Below are 14,790 nucleotides of genomic sequence, written 5' to 3'. Positions count from 1 at the left end.
ACCACGGCTGACCAACCACGGAGATACACATTATTTTGCATAAAGTGTGATAGATTTCTTCTTGGGACACAGAGGATGGGTTGTAGTTAACAAATCTAAACTACTCCTTGGGCTTTTCAAACACTTATCTCGTAAAGCAGCATTGATTTTCCCTGGACGAGAGGGTGAACATTTCCTCCACACTAAGGAAAAGCTACACCAAGAAGAGAGAGGCAAGAAGAGAGGGTGATTTTTTTGATTATTATAATTTTTCAGATTTTTCCCCATTTTCTCCCCAATTATTACTTGGCCAATTTATCCCCATGCTGCCCTATTGGCTGCCCCGGTCGCTGTTCCACCCGATCTGGGGAGAGCCGAGACTAGCACCATGCTTCCTCCGACACATGCGCAGTTGCCAGCCGCTTCTTTTCACCTGACAGGGGGAGCGTCACCGGCAGGACGGAGCACGTGGGAGGATCACGCTATTCCCACCAGTTCCCTTCCACCCCGACCGGAGGAGGCGCCAGTGCAGCAACCAGGTCACATGTCCCAAATCCAGCTTCCTACCCTCAGGCACAGCCAATCGTACCTGTGTGGACGCCCGACCAAGCCGGAGGTAACACGTGGATACCAACCTGTGACCGTCGTGTTGGTAGGCAGGGAATCTATAATTATGCACCTTATTTAAGTGAGCACTGGGGTTAAACATATCATTATCCAACGGGAGCACATGAACTCAATGACGCTTCAGTGCACCTAATATTTCATAAGCGATGGCAGACTTGGCTAAATATACCTAGAATATACAACATCTATCTTTATCATTCTCTTGATTTGAAAGCTGTTATTACTGTAGGGTGAGAGACAGACTCATCATGAGTGATTCAATCAGAAAGACAGCTGCTGAAAAGTGCACAGCCCCCAGAGGCAAAGGGACCGGGGTCATTGACACCCAACTTTAGAAAAGGCGCGTCTACTTTTGCACTCAAGAAACTCATAATATTCTGAACAAACTTTATATAGTTTTTCACTCAATAAAGTCATAATATTCTACAAAGATTTGATTTCCCATTTCATCCCATACTGTGCTGTTCTCTAGTTTGGCAAAAAAAAAACAATACTATACTTCAGCAAACTACAATGACTAAAGACACAGTGTACAATTCCATGAGCAGAGATCCATCTATCTAAATTGGCACTGGAAGAATTGCTACTGTCCCTGTTTTATTGAGGCCCCGGATTTTTTCCCCCACTCCTTTTTCTATTTTATTTTACACGGCAAATACCCTGCTGAGAACAATGCTCTCTTTTTCAAGACAAACACTGTTGACCAAACCAAGTAAACAGCAGCACACAATACACAAATACATTGTAATAAAGAGAAGGAAAGAACGCTAAACAACAAACAACATCAAACACAAACAAAGCATAGCAAGACACATGGTGAAACTTAAAGCCAACAACAAACCACAAACATTGACATAACAAGTGCGGGTACAGTACGTGTCAACATTGACGCCTTGTCGTTTTACAGTACAGAGCTATTATTTCTTCCGCAGCCTCAAACGGGTTCAATGAGGAAATGAAAATCTCATCTCTCAAAATCTTCTGATGATTAATATTATTATTATATATTATTTATTAACCCCAGGGAGAAACTCAGACGCCACAACAGAGAGGCCAGAGAAACGCGCTCAACACCAGTCTGCACAAACACAACACACGAGTGATGCGCAGGCTACCCAAAACCCACCGGGTCTGCGGGTTGGGCCGTGCCCCGCGGGCGGACTCGGTTGGCAAATTATGAAAATATCGCAGGTGCGGGCGGAACAGGCTCAGAACCTGACAAAGCAGCATTATTAATTAACTTACATACAGTACAGCATAAAAACAAGCAGACTAACCCTTTTATTAAATACGTGAACTCTCTATCTCTCTCTCTCAGACACACACACGCGCGCACACACAAGGCTGTGAGTTTGACATAAGCCTCTCTCTCAGACTCAGACACACACACACACACACACACACACACACACACACACACACACACACACACACACTCACATGGCTGTGAGTCTGACATAAGCCTACTGCCCCTGCCCTCTGTAAAAAGACGCGTGGTGGAAAGACTTCAAATGAGGTCGCCTCTGTGCCCTCAAAACAAACATTTTGGAAGGATTAATCGGTTGTAATTATCTGAAGTGTCCATAAACGAGTTCCACCGCATATTTTTGTCTTCATGGACTGTGATCTATTTTTTTCAACTTTACTGCAACATGAACATATCAATTGAGAGCGGTGAAGACGTATGAACGAAATTAAAAGATACTGGAAAGAATAAGAACTGTTTCTGTAGTCCTGCCTCCTTTTGAAGAACTTTTGGATTAATTGAAGAAAGACTGATGGGTATTTAGAGTCTGTAACGACGACGAAGCATGAAAGACATGACAGATCAGCCGTGCATTGAGTAGGAAAACTGTTGCACGTGTGTGTGTGTGTGTGTGTGTGTGTGTGTGTGTGTGTGTGTGTGTGTGTGTGTGTGTGTGTGTGAGAGAGAGAGAGGGCGAGAGAGAGAGAGAGAGGGGGGCGGGGGAGAGTTTTGACACCTTGGAGAGCGCCGCAGCGCTCAGCCTGAGTCCTGAGATATATTACATAAAATTGGCAGTTTGCGGGCCACCGGGTTGGGGCGGGTTTGACATTAATGCATACTTTAACGGGGTGGGCGGGGCGGACTGGCTCTAATGATGGGTTGGGTTGGTGCGGGGCTTAAAAAACCCTGACATCACTAAAAGACACACAAACAATAACAACAATCACAGAAACCAACAACATAATGAATCATTCATTCCCTCTTTTGGGTGCATAGCCTAAACTGCGAGCGCCCCTATTCTAAATCCATAAGTTGAACTTGAATGGAGAACCATCATTCCCAGTGAGATCAACATTCCTGGATGGTCAGTACGGCGGCCATTTTTATGTGTACTAGGCTAGTCATAGCGCTTTCAGACAGACACGGTTCTGGTTCTGGCTCCGGCTCCGTTCTGGAGTCTCAGAACCTTGGTGCTTTCTGGCGAACCAGCCCGTGTTCACACCAGTTTAAGCGGAACCAAAGTGGGAGGACATTATTCGGTAGTCCTTCTTCAGTTTATTTTTTATTTTTTTAAGTTTATTAATTATTTGGTCTGGCGTTCGAGTGAACCCAGCCTTGGCCCTCTCTTCTGCAAGTTCGGCATATGACTTGCTCTTTCTTGTACTGCTTTCTAGCTTTTCTTGAGATTCGGTAGAAGCCCAAATCGCCACTAAACATTTGGTTTCCTCAGCAGACCACTGCAAATTATTTTTCTCCATGTTGTCACTGCCTTCTTCTCCTTCCTGCTCGTTTTCACAGCCTAGAATGAGACACGCCCACTGATGATGTCACGGTTCCCAAGGAAAACCAACTATTTTTTGGTTCCGCTGAGAACCAACTTTTCAGGTTCCGAACCAATTATTTTTTCGGTCTGAACATGCCGGCCAGTTCAGATTAGGGTTCTGGAACCGGAACCGGCACGGAGCCCTGCCGGTGTGAAAGCCCTATCAGTGTAACGGTAGCCAGCGGGTAGCGCTGTGCAGTGAGTAAACCTCCTTTGCCGAGACCCCCATAGATGCTCAAGCTCATGGGTTTTAGCCTCCTTGCCAGAGCGTCTGCCTCCCATGCCGGAGGTTGCAAGTTCGATCCCCAGCTGTGGGGGGACTACACAACGCGGGTTACTCAAGCTTGTCTATAAATTGACTCACAAGTCGCCGAGGTGAGAGGCTTTACAGCAAGGACTAAAGGATCTCCTCCATCTCCTTGATGCCATGGACTACCAATATGCAAATATTGACTAGAAGAGCTAGCGAGAGAAGTACAGTCTTTGATGTTACGTAGTAACGTAACCTTGTTGCTATTGTTGGCTTTCAGTTGAGTTTGACAGTCAAACACATCTGCACAGTTGTCAAAGCAAATACGATACATAATACAGCCTTAATTGCATTTTCACTATAGCAATTAACCCTTGTAATTCCATAATCGCCATTTTATTTTATGCTGTACTAGCCAAATTACCAAGGCAAAAAATGGAAGGACTGTTCTATCCATTCAAATTCTGTGGTGGTAGTTGAGTCGAAAGTTCGCAAGCTATTGAAATTTGCTATTGGCCTGCTCTGCATCTACCAATGTGCCGTGTCCTTGAGATGAGTCGGAGACACCAGGACTCCAAGGAGGTCGCAGGGCAGATCTGTTCTCAGTGGGACAGTTGCCTCGGGCACAAGGACGAGCACAGAACGTTTTCTGACCACAGCAGGTGGACACCAGCAGGTGAAAACTGGAGATACGGTATCTTTCTCCAGCCTTACCACCACCCTGCTCCCTGCAACTTGCAGCATCTGTCCCACCGTATCGCCTCTCTCTCTTCTAGCCACCAACTATTTACTTCCTCCACCTGACCCATATGCTAACTAAACTGTTTCCTGGCGAGTGCTGCTCCAGAAACGAGGTCCAAAGCCTTTGATGCAGCTCCAGATCCGTGGCTGAGAGGCTGTGACTTTGGCTTTGGGCCGCTCAGCGCTCAGCATCCCACCGCATCCACCTCTTCATCTCCAAGCCTTTTAATCACACTCCCACATCCTTCATCATGCGACCAGCTCATTCTGCCCTCTCACAGCTAACAGTACCAGGGAATTGGCTTTCATGTGAATACAAATACCCCAACTCAAACACAATAGCTGTAAGAAATACAACAACAACCGCTAAATAAACCATGGCTGTGATTGTGTTGAACTGAATAGGTGTGTAAATGTGTGCTTTTCAAGCGCGGCGAGCCATAATGTAAAGGCTGAATCCACTTACATGGAGGCCACCAAAGCTCCCATCTGTGTCGGAGGGAGGAAGTAAAAATTTACAGTGAAAGACAAAAAAAGCATGCTGCATCATTTATATGAAGGAAAAAGGGGGCCGATTTAATTTAAAAATTGGCACACATTGCTCATTTCTACAGATGAAAGCTCGTAAATGAAAAAGCCTGGAATGGTGCCTGGTATGGAAATCTAAAGTTATGAATAATGCCTCTGTCTCAATCATCAGGTCTGTTTTAATAAGGTGGATTAGCCAGACACCTGCAGCAGGCTGGTATGTAGCCCTACGCCCGACTGCGCTCCTAACCAACCGAGAGTGGGACAAATGTCCCTGGGGGCCCCTGGACCTCACATCCTGCCTGTGAGTAAAGCCTGGGAGCCTCAGTGGTCTGTGAGAGGGAGCCGCGGCAAACAGCTCAGCCTTGTCATTTACGCCCATGAATCCATCTAAAGGGCCAGCGCCACAGCGAGAGAGAGAGAGCAGCTGATTTACACACAGCTGGTAATCAGGGAATGGCTCTTTTGTTAATGAAAACTCATAGATCTATACAACACTACATATATGATTTTTGCCGCCATTACTCATTCCTTAATATGCAATAGGCAATAAGGGTTAGACTAAAACGCTCCTGACATGCACACAGCTGGAATTAAGGATTTGGGGTCAGAAAGGTGTACGACTGTTAATAGTCATAGAGATACAAAGCAAAACACAGCAGCGTGTTTTCAGCGACACAGAGGCAGATAAATTCAGACAGTTGTGTTGTGAAGAACATGGTGACTGGGCCACGGAACATGGCTACCCGTCTCCTGACCTGTGAAAAAGAGCCGGTGTACATTCACTTCAACTAATCCCTCGTGTCCGGCGTCTGGCGCACATAAATATCAGGACGGAGTCAATAGATTCATTCGTCCCGTCTGGCTTCAGCGGCGCTCCGGCATTTAGCTGATTGCAGGAGGGATATGCCTAACTCCACCCACCCTCCCATCCTTCCTGGAGTCGAGCTAACGGCTAACCCCAGTAAACACAAAGGCCAGCACAATGGTTTTGTTTCAGCTCGGCATTGATTCATCATTCCACCACACAAGTCATATAGGCAGCAGTCTAATCATGATTAAAAGAGAGAGAGCTCGGTGCTAGACGTAAGGGGGGATGCAACCAGCCATCCGTCCGCGATATTCGTCATGAGCAAGTCACTCCCACTTCCGACAAATGAAAATGAATTCATTGTGACTCACCTGTTCCATCGGCTGTGTTTGCTGAGAGGAAAGAGTACAAAGCTGAGCAGCTTTGAGGTGGACTAACACTCTGAGGCAGGACACACTTGTACGTTTCACAGCAAATGATCATGGACCTCCTGACTGTGAAAACCATTTAGGGATAAATGAGTTTTAAGTGAGAAATTGTAGGTTTACAAGTAAAGTCCACTCACCGCTGGAGCAGTCCAGTCCGCCCCAACCAGGCTCGCACTGGCAGGTGTCAGGAGACACACAGCGACCATGGGCACACTCCTCTGAACACAGAGCTGAGACACACAAGACAAGTTCCCTCATTCAGTACACAGCTTATAATCACATTAACACACAGGCACACACACACACTCACACATACAGCACACACACACACACACACACACACACACATACATATTACACACACATACAGCGCACACACACACTCACACACACACACACACACACACACACACACACACACACACGTGCGAGCGTGCGCGCGTGCACACACACACACACACACACACACACACACACACACACACACACACACTCACAGAGTATAACATCATTAAACCACCAATAAACTGCATAATGAAAACCATGGAGATAACAGCTGAAAGAGAATGGCCCATAAAATTGAACACTCAATATCGCCCTAATACCATCAGGGGACTCAATCTGAGCCATGGCACTCATATTTAACATCCATCTCCAGCCCTTGACACCAGGCTAAATGATTTCTTAAGAGATTGAGTCCTTGGTCAAACATCTCCGTTGATCACATGGCTTTGCTTTCCACAATGAGCTGTTATCAGCAGGCCGAGGCACCAAGAAACACGCTGTAAATCCCCTGTAATTTGATCAGCCGGTGCTTTGTCATAGTGATGCTTTAATGTAGCAGGTCCCGGCACTGCAGTGTTTACTAAGTGCGCAGTTTTCTTGATCATTCATATTGAGCAACACGGCGCTCAATTGATTGGGTGGGCATTAGTATTCCTGAGAGGGTGTCGGGAGGAGTTGAAAGTTTGGCTCAGCCGGGTAATAAAGTGACCTACATGGAGTTTTTTTTGCTACTGTGCCAGTTTTGTGTGTGTGTGAAACCAACAAGGAAAGTATCATAAAAAATAGGCCCTTAGCATGAATAATTCTGTGTGCAGCCAAGGTCATCTGGCCAGCAGGTTTAAGACAGACAGACTCTTATCTGAGGAAGGAGACAGCGGGGCCAGTACGACTACAGCGGCCCCGCACTGATGGGAATCAGCAGTCCCCCATCATCGCCTGGGGAAGGGTGATGCACCATCCAAGGGCAGCAGAACAGAGAGATCTGTCCCTTAACCTGAGCAGGCCTCATCCCAGACACCGTCAAAGTTCTGCTGCTACTTTTGTTTGTTTCGCTTGTGCTACCTACGCCTGGGTCAGAAGTGAATAAGGAGAGTATCGGTGAGATGCGCAGCTATACTTTATGGAACACTTATGATGACACTCATCCTGCAGGCAGGGAGAGGGCAGTGCGAGCTGGCCGTGGGCCTGAACAATGCTACTATGGATTATCACTCAATCAGGCTTCGATTAGAATCCACCGGCGGGGAGGAGGGCTGCAGGAAAGGGAGGAGAAGGAGGAGCCGATTCCCAAAAGATCCACAAGCCGGGTCTAATCGTAGAAATGCTCCTGAGGCAGAAATGGTAAACCAGAGATTGGGGGATAATTCGGGGCAGATTTCTGAGCATCACTAAGCTGGCAGCAAACTGTCTAATTACAGTAAGCCAGCGGAGGAGAAAAAAAAAAGGGGGTGGGGGGAGCTTCAACATTTGTGCTGACGAAGGTGTCAGATCGACTACCTGTAATCAATGAGTCTACAGTATGTGGAGGATTCAGGGAGGAGGAGAAGAACTCAATGTCACCATGATGAGTTGATTCTGTTTAGTTTAAATCAGCAAATTCTGATCAGCAAGAACAGGGAAATGCAAATGTGTCACATCCTTTGGAAATATGGAAATGGAGTTTTGAATATGGGAGAAAGGATAACGCGCACCCTTCTCCTGAGATCTGAACCGGTGTAGTGAAGGGATGGTATAATAAAGTAGGAAGTAGGTCTTTCATTTTAATTGAAATTCATGAATCCCTCTGCTTAACTCATGTCTATGGAATCTGTCAGAAAATTGAGTCTTTCATCGAGATAAAAGACTAATCTAACTCATTATGCAGAGGTGTTATCAGAACGGGGAACAATGGAGCTAATTGGTTGGTGATTGTCATGCAGTGTTAAAAAATTTAATATTCTTGCACAGTCAAACTACAATCTTTTAAAAACGTCTGATAGAATATATATATTTTTTTAGACACTAAACATATGTTATTCCCCCTATCCTTCTATAGGAGAGCTTTGCAGCATTTAGGACAAAGACATAGCAATCATACAATAGTGTTTGTTTATGTTTTTGTACTTGGCAGTGTTGTTTAGAGCACTGTTAAGAGATAGGAAGTGACACACTTGGAACAATGGTTAAATCAATCAGGAGAGAGATCCCTACAGCAGATATCAAACTGCTCCCTCCAAAGGTTCATCCCTATCTATCATTTCTATCTCTATCTAGCACAGAGAGGATTTACTTTAAAACTGTCTTTGAAGCATAAAAAAATGCAACAAAGCCAAAATGAAAAAGAAATCAAAGGCACAGAATTCCTTTCTAGAGAAAAATCTCATCATCTCCTCTCGATCATTAAAGCTCAAACGTGAAATGTGCTAGCTCATATTACTGCCAAAAACTTTATCAAACCTTCGTCAACTAATTCTGCACGAAAATCAACGGCACATCCTGAGGCATTTTTTATAGGATTAAATATATTACATTGCATCACTTCCCAAGCAGGAATGCAAGAGACAGCCCGCCTATACGTTGTGTAGGAAGTGGAAACAATAGGCCCTGCTAACCCTTCAGATGCTGTTGGGCTCTTCAGAGAATCAGAGCAGGTTCCCCCGTCACTTCTTCAAGCACAACGGAAATGATTGCGCTCATTAGGAAGGATAACCCTAACCTACTGTAGGACTCATTAAAGAGAAAGTGCTCAAAGGTCAATGTATCACGCTGCAACGCTTTGTGAAAATAAAGACGTCACTTCCAATCAACCACAACAACGTGTAGTAAAACTGCATGAGGAACCCCTTAATCCAAACAGCAGACAGGCTGCATGCAATTCAAACAAACAAGGGAAAAAAAAAAAATCTAGCGAAGAAAAAAATCCAAAAAAAGATCATTGTTGATCTGGCGTCAGATGTATTCTCTTTTTGGGTGTTTGTGTGCCAATCATTGTGGTAATTTTGTCTCATTCGAGGCCTTCAAATCCCCAGATTCATTTAGCCCCCCTCTCACTAGAACTAATGTTGTGTTGATGTGGTGCCACATGGGAACTGTAGGCAGGATTAAAAGGCAAACGCTCTCAAAACTTTTTTTTTTTTTACTTAAGACTTCATGGAGATTACTAAAGAAAACTAACAATACACATGGATATTTTTACATTCAGTAAACAACAAAATGTCCAGAAATAGAAGACTTGAGTTAATTTTGGGTCGATTTCCTCCATAATGTCCCTTCTGTCGCTGTGTGCAGAACATCTCTGGGAGTACAAATCTCTTAATCCTGGTAGTGAGAGGGGTGGGATTAGAAGGGGTGGAACGCTTTGCAAAGACAGCAGAAAGCAAAACTGCCCTCTCTGCCCCTGTCAACTCGCTCTCCGCACTTCACCTAGAGGGGGCGTCGGGGGTCAACTTGCCGAGACATCATGTTATGGTAACAACCTCTTTGAGGAACAGCAACATACATGTCGTTCTTTACATTCACCTGGGTTAACAAAATGCTCAAAATGACTATTAATGAACAAATCCTCACATTGTCCGTCAAATGTTGAGTAAATACATTATTGATATTGGTGCCTCCCTCCACAAGACCCTGGGATAATCACGTCGGCTCCTCCTACTCCCCGTTGGCAGGGTTCCCACTGCTCCGCTGCCCTCAGGCTATAAGCCTAGACAAGGACGAGCTGAGCTGTGGTCAAAGAGCATACCCATATGGCTGATGTCACTATCAATAAATCCCTCATCTTCGTGAAAGATCAGGGAAAATATTAGAGTGAGGTTTTAATCTATTTATAGAGAATAAAACATTAGATAGGTTGAGAATATCAAACACGTACGTCTCAGAAGAAGCTCTGTCTTTATTATTTGGTCAAGATGAAAAATATTCCGTTTGATGCGCTGGGTATAAAAATAGAAATCAATGACGATTAATGAAGCCGTAAAAATGACACCGTCGGATGGTAATCAGCATATTGCTATACTCCAATTTTCCTGGCTTCTGCTCTTTTTATGTTATTGAATTCTGGTGTGGTTTTATAGCCAGCGCTGTGCGTTCTCGGCCCGTAACCAGGGCCCACTTGGCTCGTTAATTTTTCTCATTGTTATAGAACTTCAATTAAATTACTCTGGGCTGCAAAAGTAAAGCCAGGAACGGGCTGTCATGTAAAATAGTGTGCAGCTACCTTTATGCTAAATCATGTGCTATCGTCTTAAACTGAATAAATTCACACGGCTATGGGCATGCTAACAGAGGAGGTAGTGGTGGAGGAGGAGGAGGAGGAGGAGGAGGAGTGTTATTGGTTACTCATGATTTAAAAAAATTACTATCAAGTTTGGAGGGATTTTTATAGCTTCATCTGCAGGCCATCCACAGTAATGATCAATCACACTATTTACTCCTCTTCTCCAAGTGTCTAGTAGATATGTGGCCACGGAGGACAATGGAGTAAATATAAGGATACTCACGAACACACAAGTCTCCGCTCTCAAAGTAACCAGGGCAACACTGTGAGCGGCGCCTATACATGGTCCTCACTCCCCGCCGGTAAGCCGTCTTATAGCTGATCCTGAGAAACAGACGCACAGAGAGACAGCTACGTGCGTTAGAGAGTGAGTGACCCTTTTTGAAGGGCGTGCAAGCATTCAGCTGGTGAAGATGTGCCACGTGTCATTCTTCATCGTAATTGTCAAGTTTTGAAAGTCGAGGGGGCAACGAATGCGAGACAGTAAAAAAAGAGTTGATGGAATTTCGTGCACATTTTGTGCTACATAGAGGTCTATTCGGGAAGTGAGTCACTGTGTACTTAGCTACTTACTTAGATGCCCACTATAAACCTTAATGGAGTAATTAAAACAGACGCTGTAAGATGATTACAGTCGGTAGCATCCTGCTTCTGTCACTTCGGTGTCAGCTACATTAACGGGAGGCAACAAGGACGTTTTACTGTGGCCGTCACAGACTTGGCTCTGACTTGGGGGAAAGACAGGAAAGGGCAAACCTCTGATGGAACTGCATGGGGACATGTAAGGAGACTTCTCAAAACGTACCTGTGCCTCGTGCATTTAAACCAGTTGAGAATGTCAGTGCATCTGGTGTAGTAGATCTGGTCGAACGGGTGAGCATAGGATTCCTGGACGGTCACAGCATAGCTGAAAGAGAAGACATTTGTGATGATCGCCACCATCGTAGTGGATGTACGTAGCTGCCCGCCATATAGAATTTTCTTGTCGTTTCAGTGGATGGATTCATAACATCTACTTGGAAAAAAAACAAAAACAAAACATAACAAAACTGATTCTGTCCATTATAGTGTCTGAAATGAATAAAATACCTTTGATATGCAAAGAATAGGACTTGAAAGGACCTTTTTGATTATTCATGCTAGTGACGATACATGCAGTCAGGTACAGTGTGAAGCCATGGGAGCATCGTACCTGATTAAAATTCCAATTTCACCTCAAAACCATGAACACAGCGCACTTAGGGAATTCATTTGGATGCCAACAAGGTGGCACCACGGTCCCTAAGTACTCTCACCTCGGTCAGGCAATTGTCCAAACAATATATCTTCACAGCCTTCTTTCCTCCCCTTCTGCATTGGGGGGGACAGTAATTATTCCTGCTTATTTCTCATAAGTGACACTAGCCAGCACAACTAATAATTATTCCGGCTATATGGCTGTAGTGATTGATTGGGATGAGAGTACACTGATCAATTTGTCTGCATATTTCATTTGCTCCATCTCCTCCCACTGCTCACAGCTCGGTGATTGGAGCTGCGTGGGATCAATAGTGTTGTGTGGACTTTTGTGAAGAGATCTGGAACTTTGGTTTTCAAGAGTTCATAGCCGGGACGTTGAAAAGGCTCCGGCATCCGTACGTCAATCATGGCGGCTGGTACTGCCGACTTATGCCAGGATTCCCCTGCGACTCACTCAATCTGAAATTCAATGTGTTTTGTGCGCCGCGGGCTGCACAGGAGGATACATGCTCACCTCTCCCAGTGGCTGCAGACATTGGGGTCGTCTGGGTTGAGGCTCCACACACTGATGGTGAAGGCCAGAACAAGAAACTGGGCCAGGGGGGCAGCGAACAGCCCCATACTTCACTCTGATGTGGGAGACAGCGAATTTAGAGAGAGAAATAGATAGAGACAGACAATGCTATATAAAGGAGTGCATACATGCATATTCTGATCAAATGAAGGAATAAACGCAACTGACGCCTTGTTGTTCCAGAAATATAATAAGTTAGTACTAGGCTGCGAGAAGAATTTAACACTGCTTAGATCAGCACTCGTATTGGCCAATTTACCTAATAAAGTATCTAATAAACACATTTGTATCATTGTTTTGCTTCTTTTTTTGGCATTTTTAAATCCAGCTACAATGATCAAAACATAATGTCTGTGGTTGTTTCACATTTGTTGCAGCGTTTGTCTCCTTTGGTGAGACCTTCACCAAAGAGGGACCCTCCCTGTGACAGTGACAGAGAAGCTGATTTGTTTAGAGCAGCAGGTTATTTCATTAGATGTATGGCGTAGGAAGAGAGCATACCATCAACAGACATGACAGTGATGGATTCTGCACATGCACGGGTCTTACCTCTGCAAATCGCTACCGAAGATGAAGGATGTATGGACGACACGTGTTTGAGTGACACACAACATATCTCATAGGTTAACACTTGAATGTCCCCAGCAAACATTTTCACGTATAACGACCGTCTTCTGCACGTCAAACCACTATGTCTAGTCAGGGTCTAATTATATATCTGGAATGGAAATCGTAGCGACGTCAGCTCCCCAAACGGCTATATTCTATTAAGAGTCCTTTCTCTTAACCACTACGCTGTTGATTTGTTGAAGTTACTCTCTGCATTTTGTCATATACTGTCCTCAATGGAAATATTCAGTTTCATGATTCCAACCAGCGATGAGACAGGTATTATTTTAGATCATGTACGATAATGTAAGAGACTTTATGTTGACTGTGCGTGCGTCTACTCTGTACGGCTTATACTGTCCTCAATGTTGAAGGTTCATACTACTTGCATTGCGAGGCTGCCTGGCAGTTAACGCTAATTCAGTTTGATGATTCCAAACAACAATGAGACAGGTATGTATTTTATATTGTGTACGACAATGTAACCAATGTAAGTTGACAATTTATTTAGCAGACAGCACCATACAGCACAATTAATATAGCCCAGAACACACTGCGTTCAGTTACGGCAAGAGTAATGGGACAATACACCACAGGATTCAGGAAGCTTGTGATAAATACAATAAGAGGCACTTCCTATGGTCGTGTGGCAATTAAAGTTCTATTCTATTCTATAAACTTGTTTTCATATTTAAATTTTTTGTGTGTTCATGAATAGTAGTCATTGCACGTGGAGTGCACGTCACACTGTGACTATCTGATCACACAACCAAATAAATTGTCAATCAAATGTCGTTTTATTAACTAAAACACAAAAGACACCTACCGGTACATGTGGTGTTTTCAAAGAAATATAAGATCAATATTTCTTGTTTTGCAAGGGTCAGTCTAGAAGACGCTACTTTGGGGGAACGTGGAGACAACGTCACCTTGTGGCCGGCCACCGCCATTACCTTCTGGTAGATGACGAAACAGAAATTCGACAGTCAGGTAACGTCACGGTCTAGACCAGTGGTTCTCAAATTGGGGTCCGGGGAACCCCAGGGGTCCTTGAGGGGGTTCCAGGGGGTCCCCAGCCAAAAGGGGGGTAATTTATTTTCCCTATAATTCCATTCACAAGTAACACAATGACTATTTTGGTCATGGGCTTTATACACAAAACACAAAACATCTAAAACCATCAATGCTATTATCATATGGGGGACCGTGGGACAAAATCAAATGGGGGTCCGTGGTCTAATCTTTGTCAGTTTAGGGGTCCCTCATGTGAAAACATTTGAGAACCACTGGTCTAGACAATGTTTGCTGGGTCTTTATCAGCAACACAATGGTACCCTATGTAGGTAATATGGCAGTCCGCTTCTGTCTATAGCCACTGAAGATAATATGGCCTTGTGAGGGAAAAACTCACATTGTTGTATTCCCAGAGCACAGTATGTTAGAAAAAAATACAAGGACATCTGAGTCTTTTGTGTTTGTGCCTATATGTCAGAGTGTAGGTTTGTATGTATATATACATGAGGTTGTGTGTGCCTGCCCAGCCATGTGTAACCCATGTTAAGACCTTGCCCATTGAAGCCGCGCTCTCCTGCTTCCAAAGTGCACGTGCTAACCGCAACAGCAAGAGAGAGCTATAGCTCCCTTGGCGGAGCTGCTTAACGGGCCTTACTGGCAG

General features: G+C 44.6%; 1 protein-coding gene across 1 annotated transcript in view; it reads right to left on the bottom strand.

The window, feature by feature from the left end:
• megf11 (multiple EGF-like-domains 11) overlaps positions 1-10,992 on the bottom strand; it is a gene marked incomplete at its 3' end in the record, with an annotated part of 72,691 nt that extends 61,699 nt beyond the window's left edge. Inside the window, exons 1-2 of the mRNA XM_083654536.1 lie at positions 10,917-10,992; positions 6,291-6,383 (exon numbers count right to left, since the gene is read on the bottom strand). Of these exons, the coding sequence (XP_083510662.1) occupies positions 6,291-6,383; positions 10,917-10,977 (154 nt within the window). The 5' untranslated portion in view covers positions 10,978-10,992. The remainder of the gene's footprint in view (positions 1-6,290; positions 6,384-10,916) is intronic.
• Between the last annotated feature and the right edge of the window lie 3,798 nt (positions 10,993-14,790).

Source organism: Poromitra crassiceps, assembly GCF_964638095.1.
Source record: "Poromitra crassiceps genome assembly, chromosome: 18".
NCBI classification, from domain to species: Eukaryota; Metazoa; Chordata; class Actinopteri; order Beryciformes; family Melamphaidae; genus Poromitra; species Poromitra crassiceps.
Note: the sequence above shows the minus strand (reverse complement) of the source record. Positions and strands in the feature narration are given on the sequence as shown.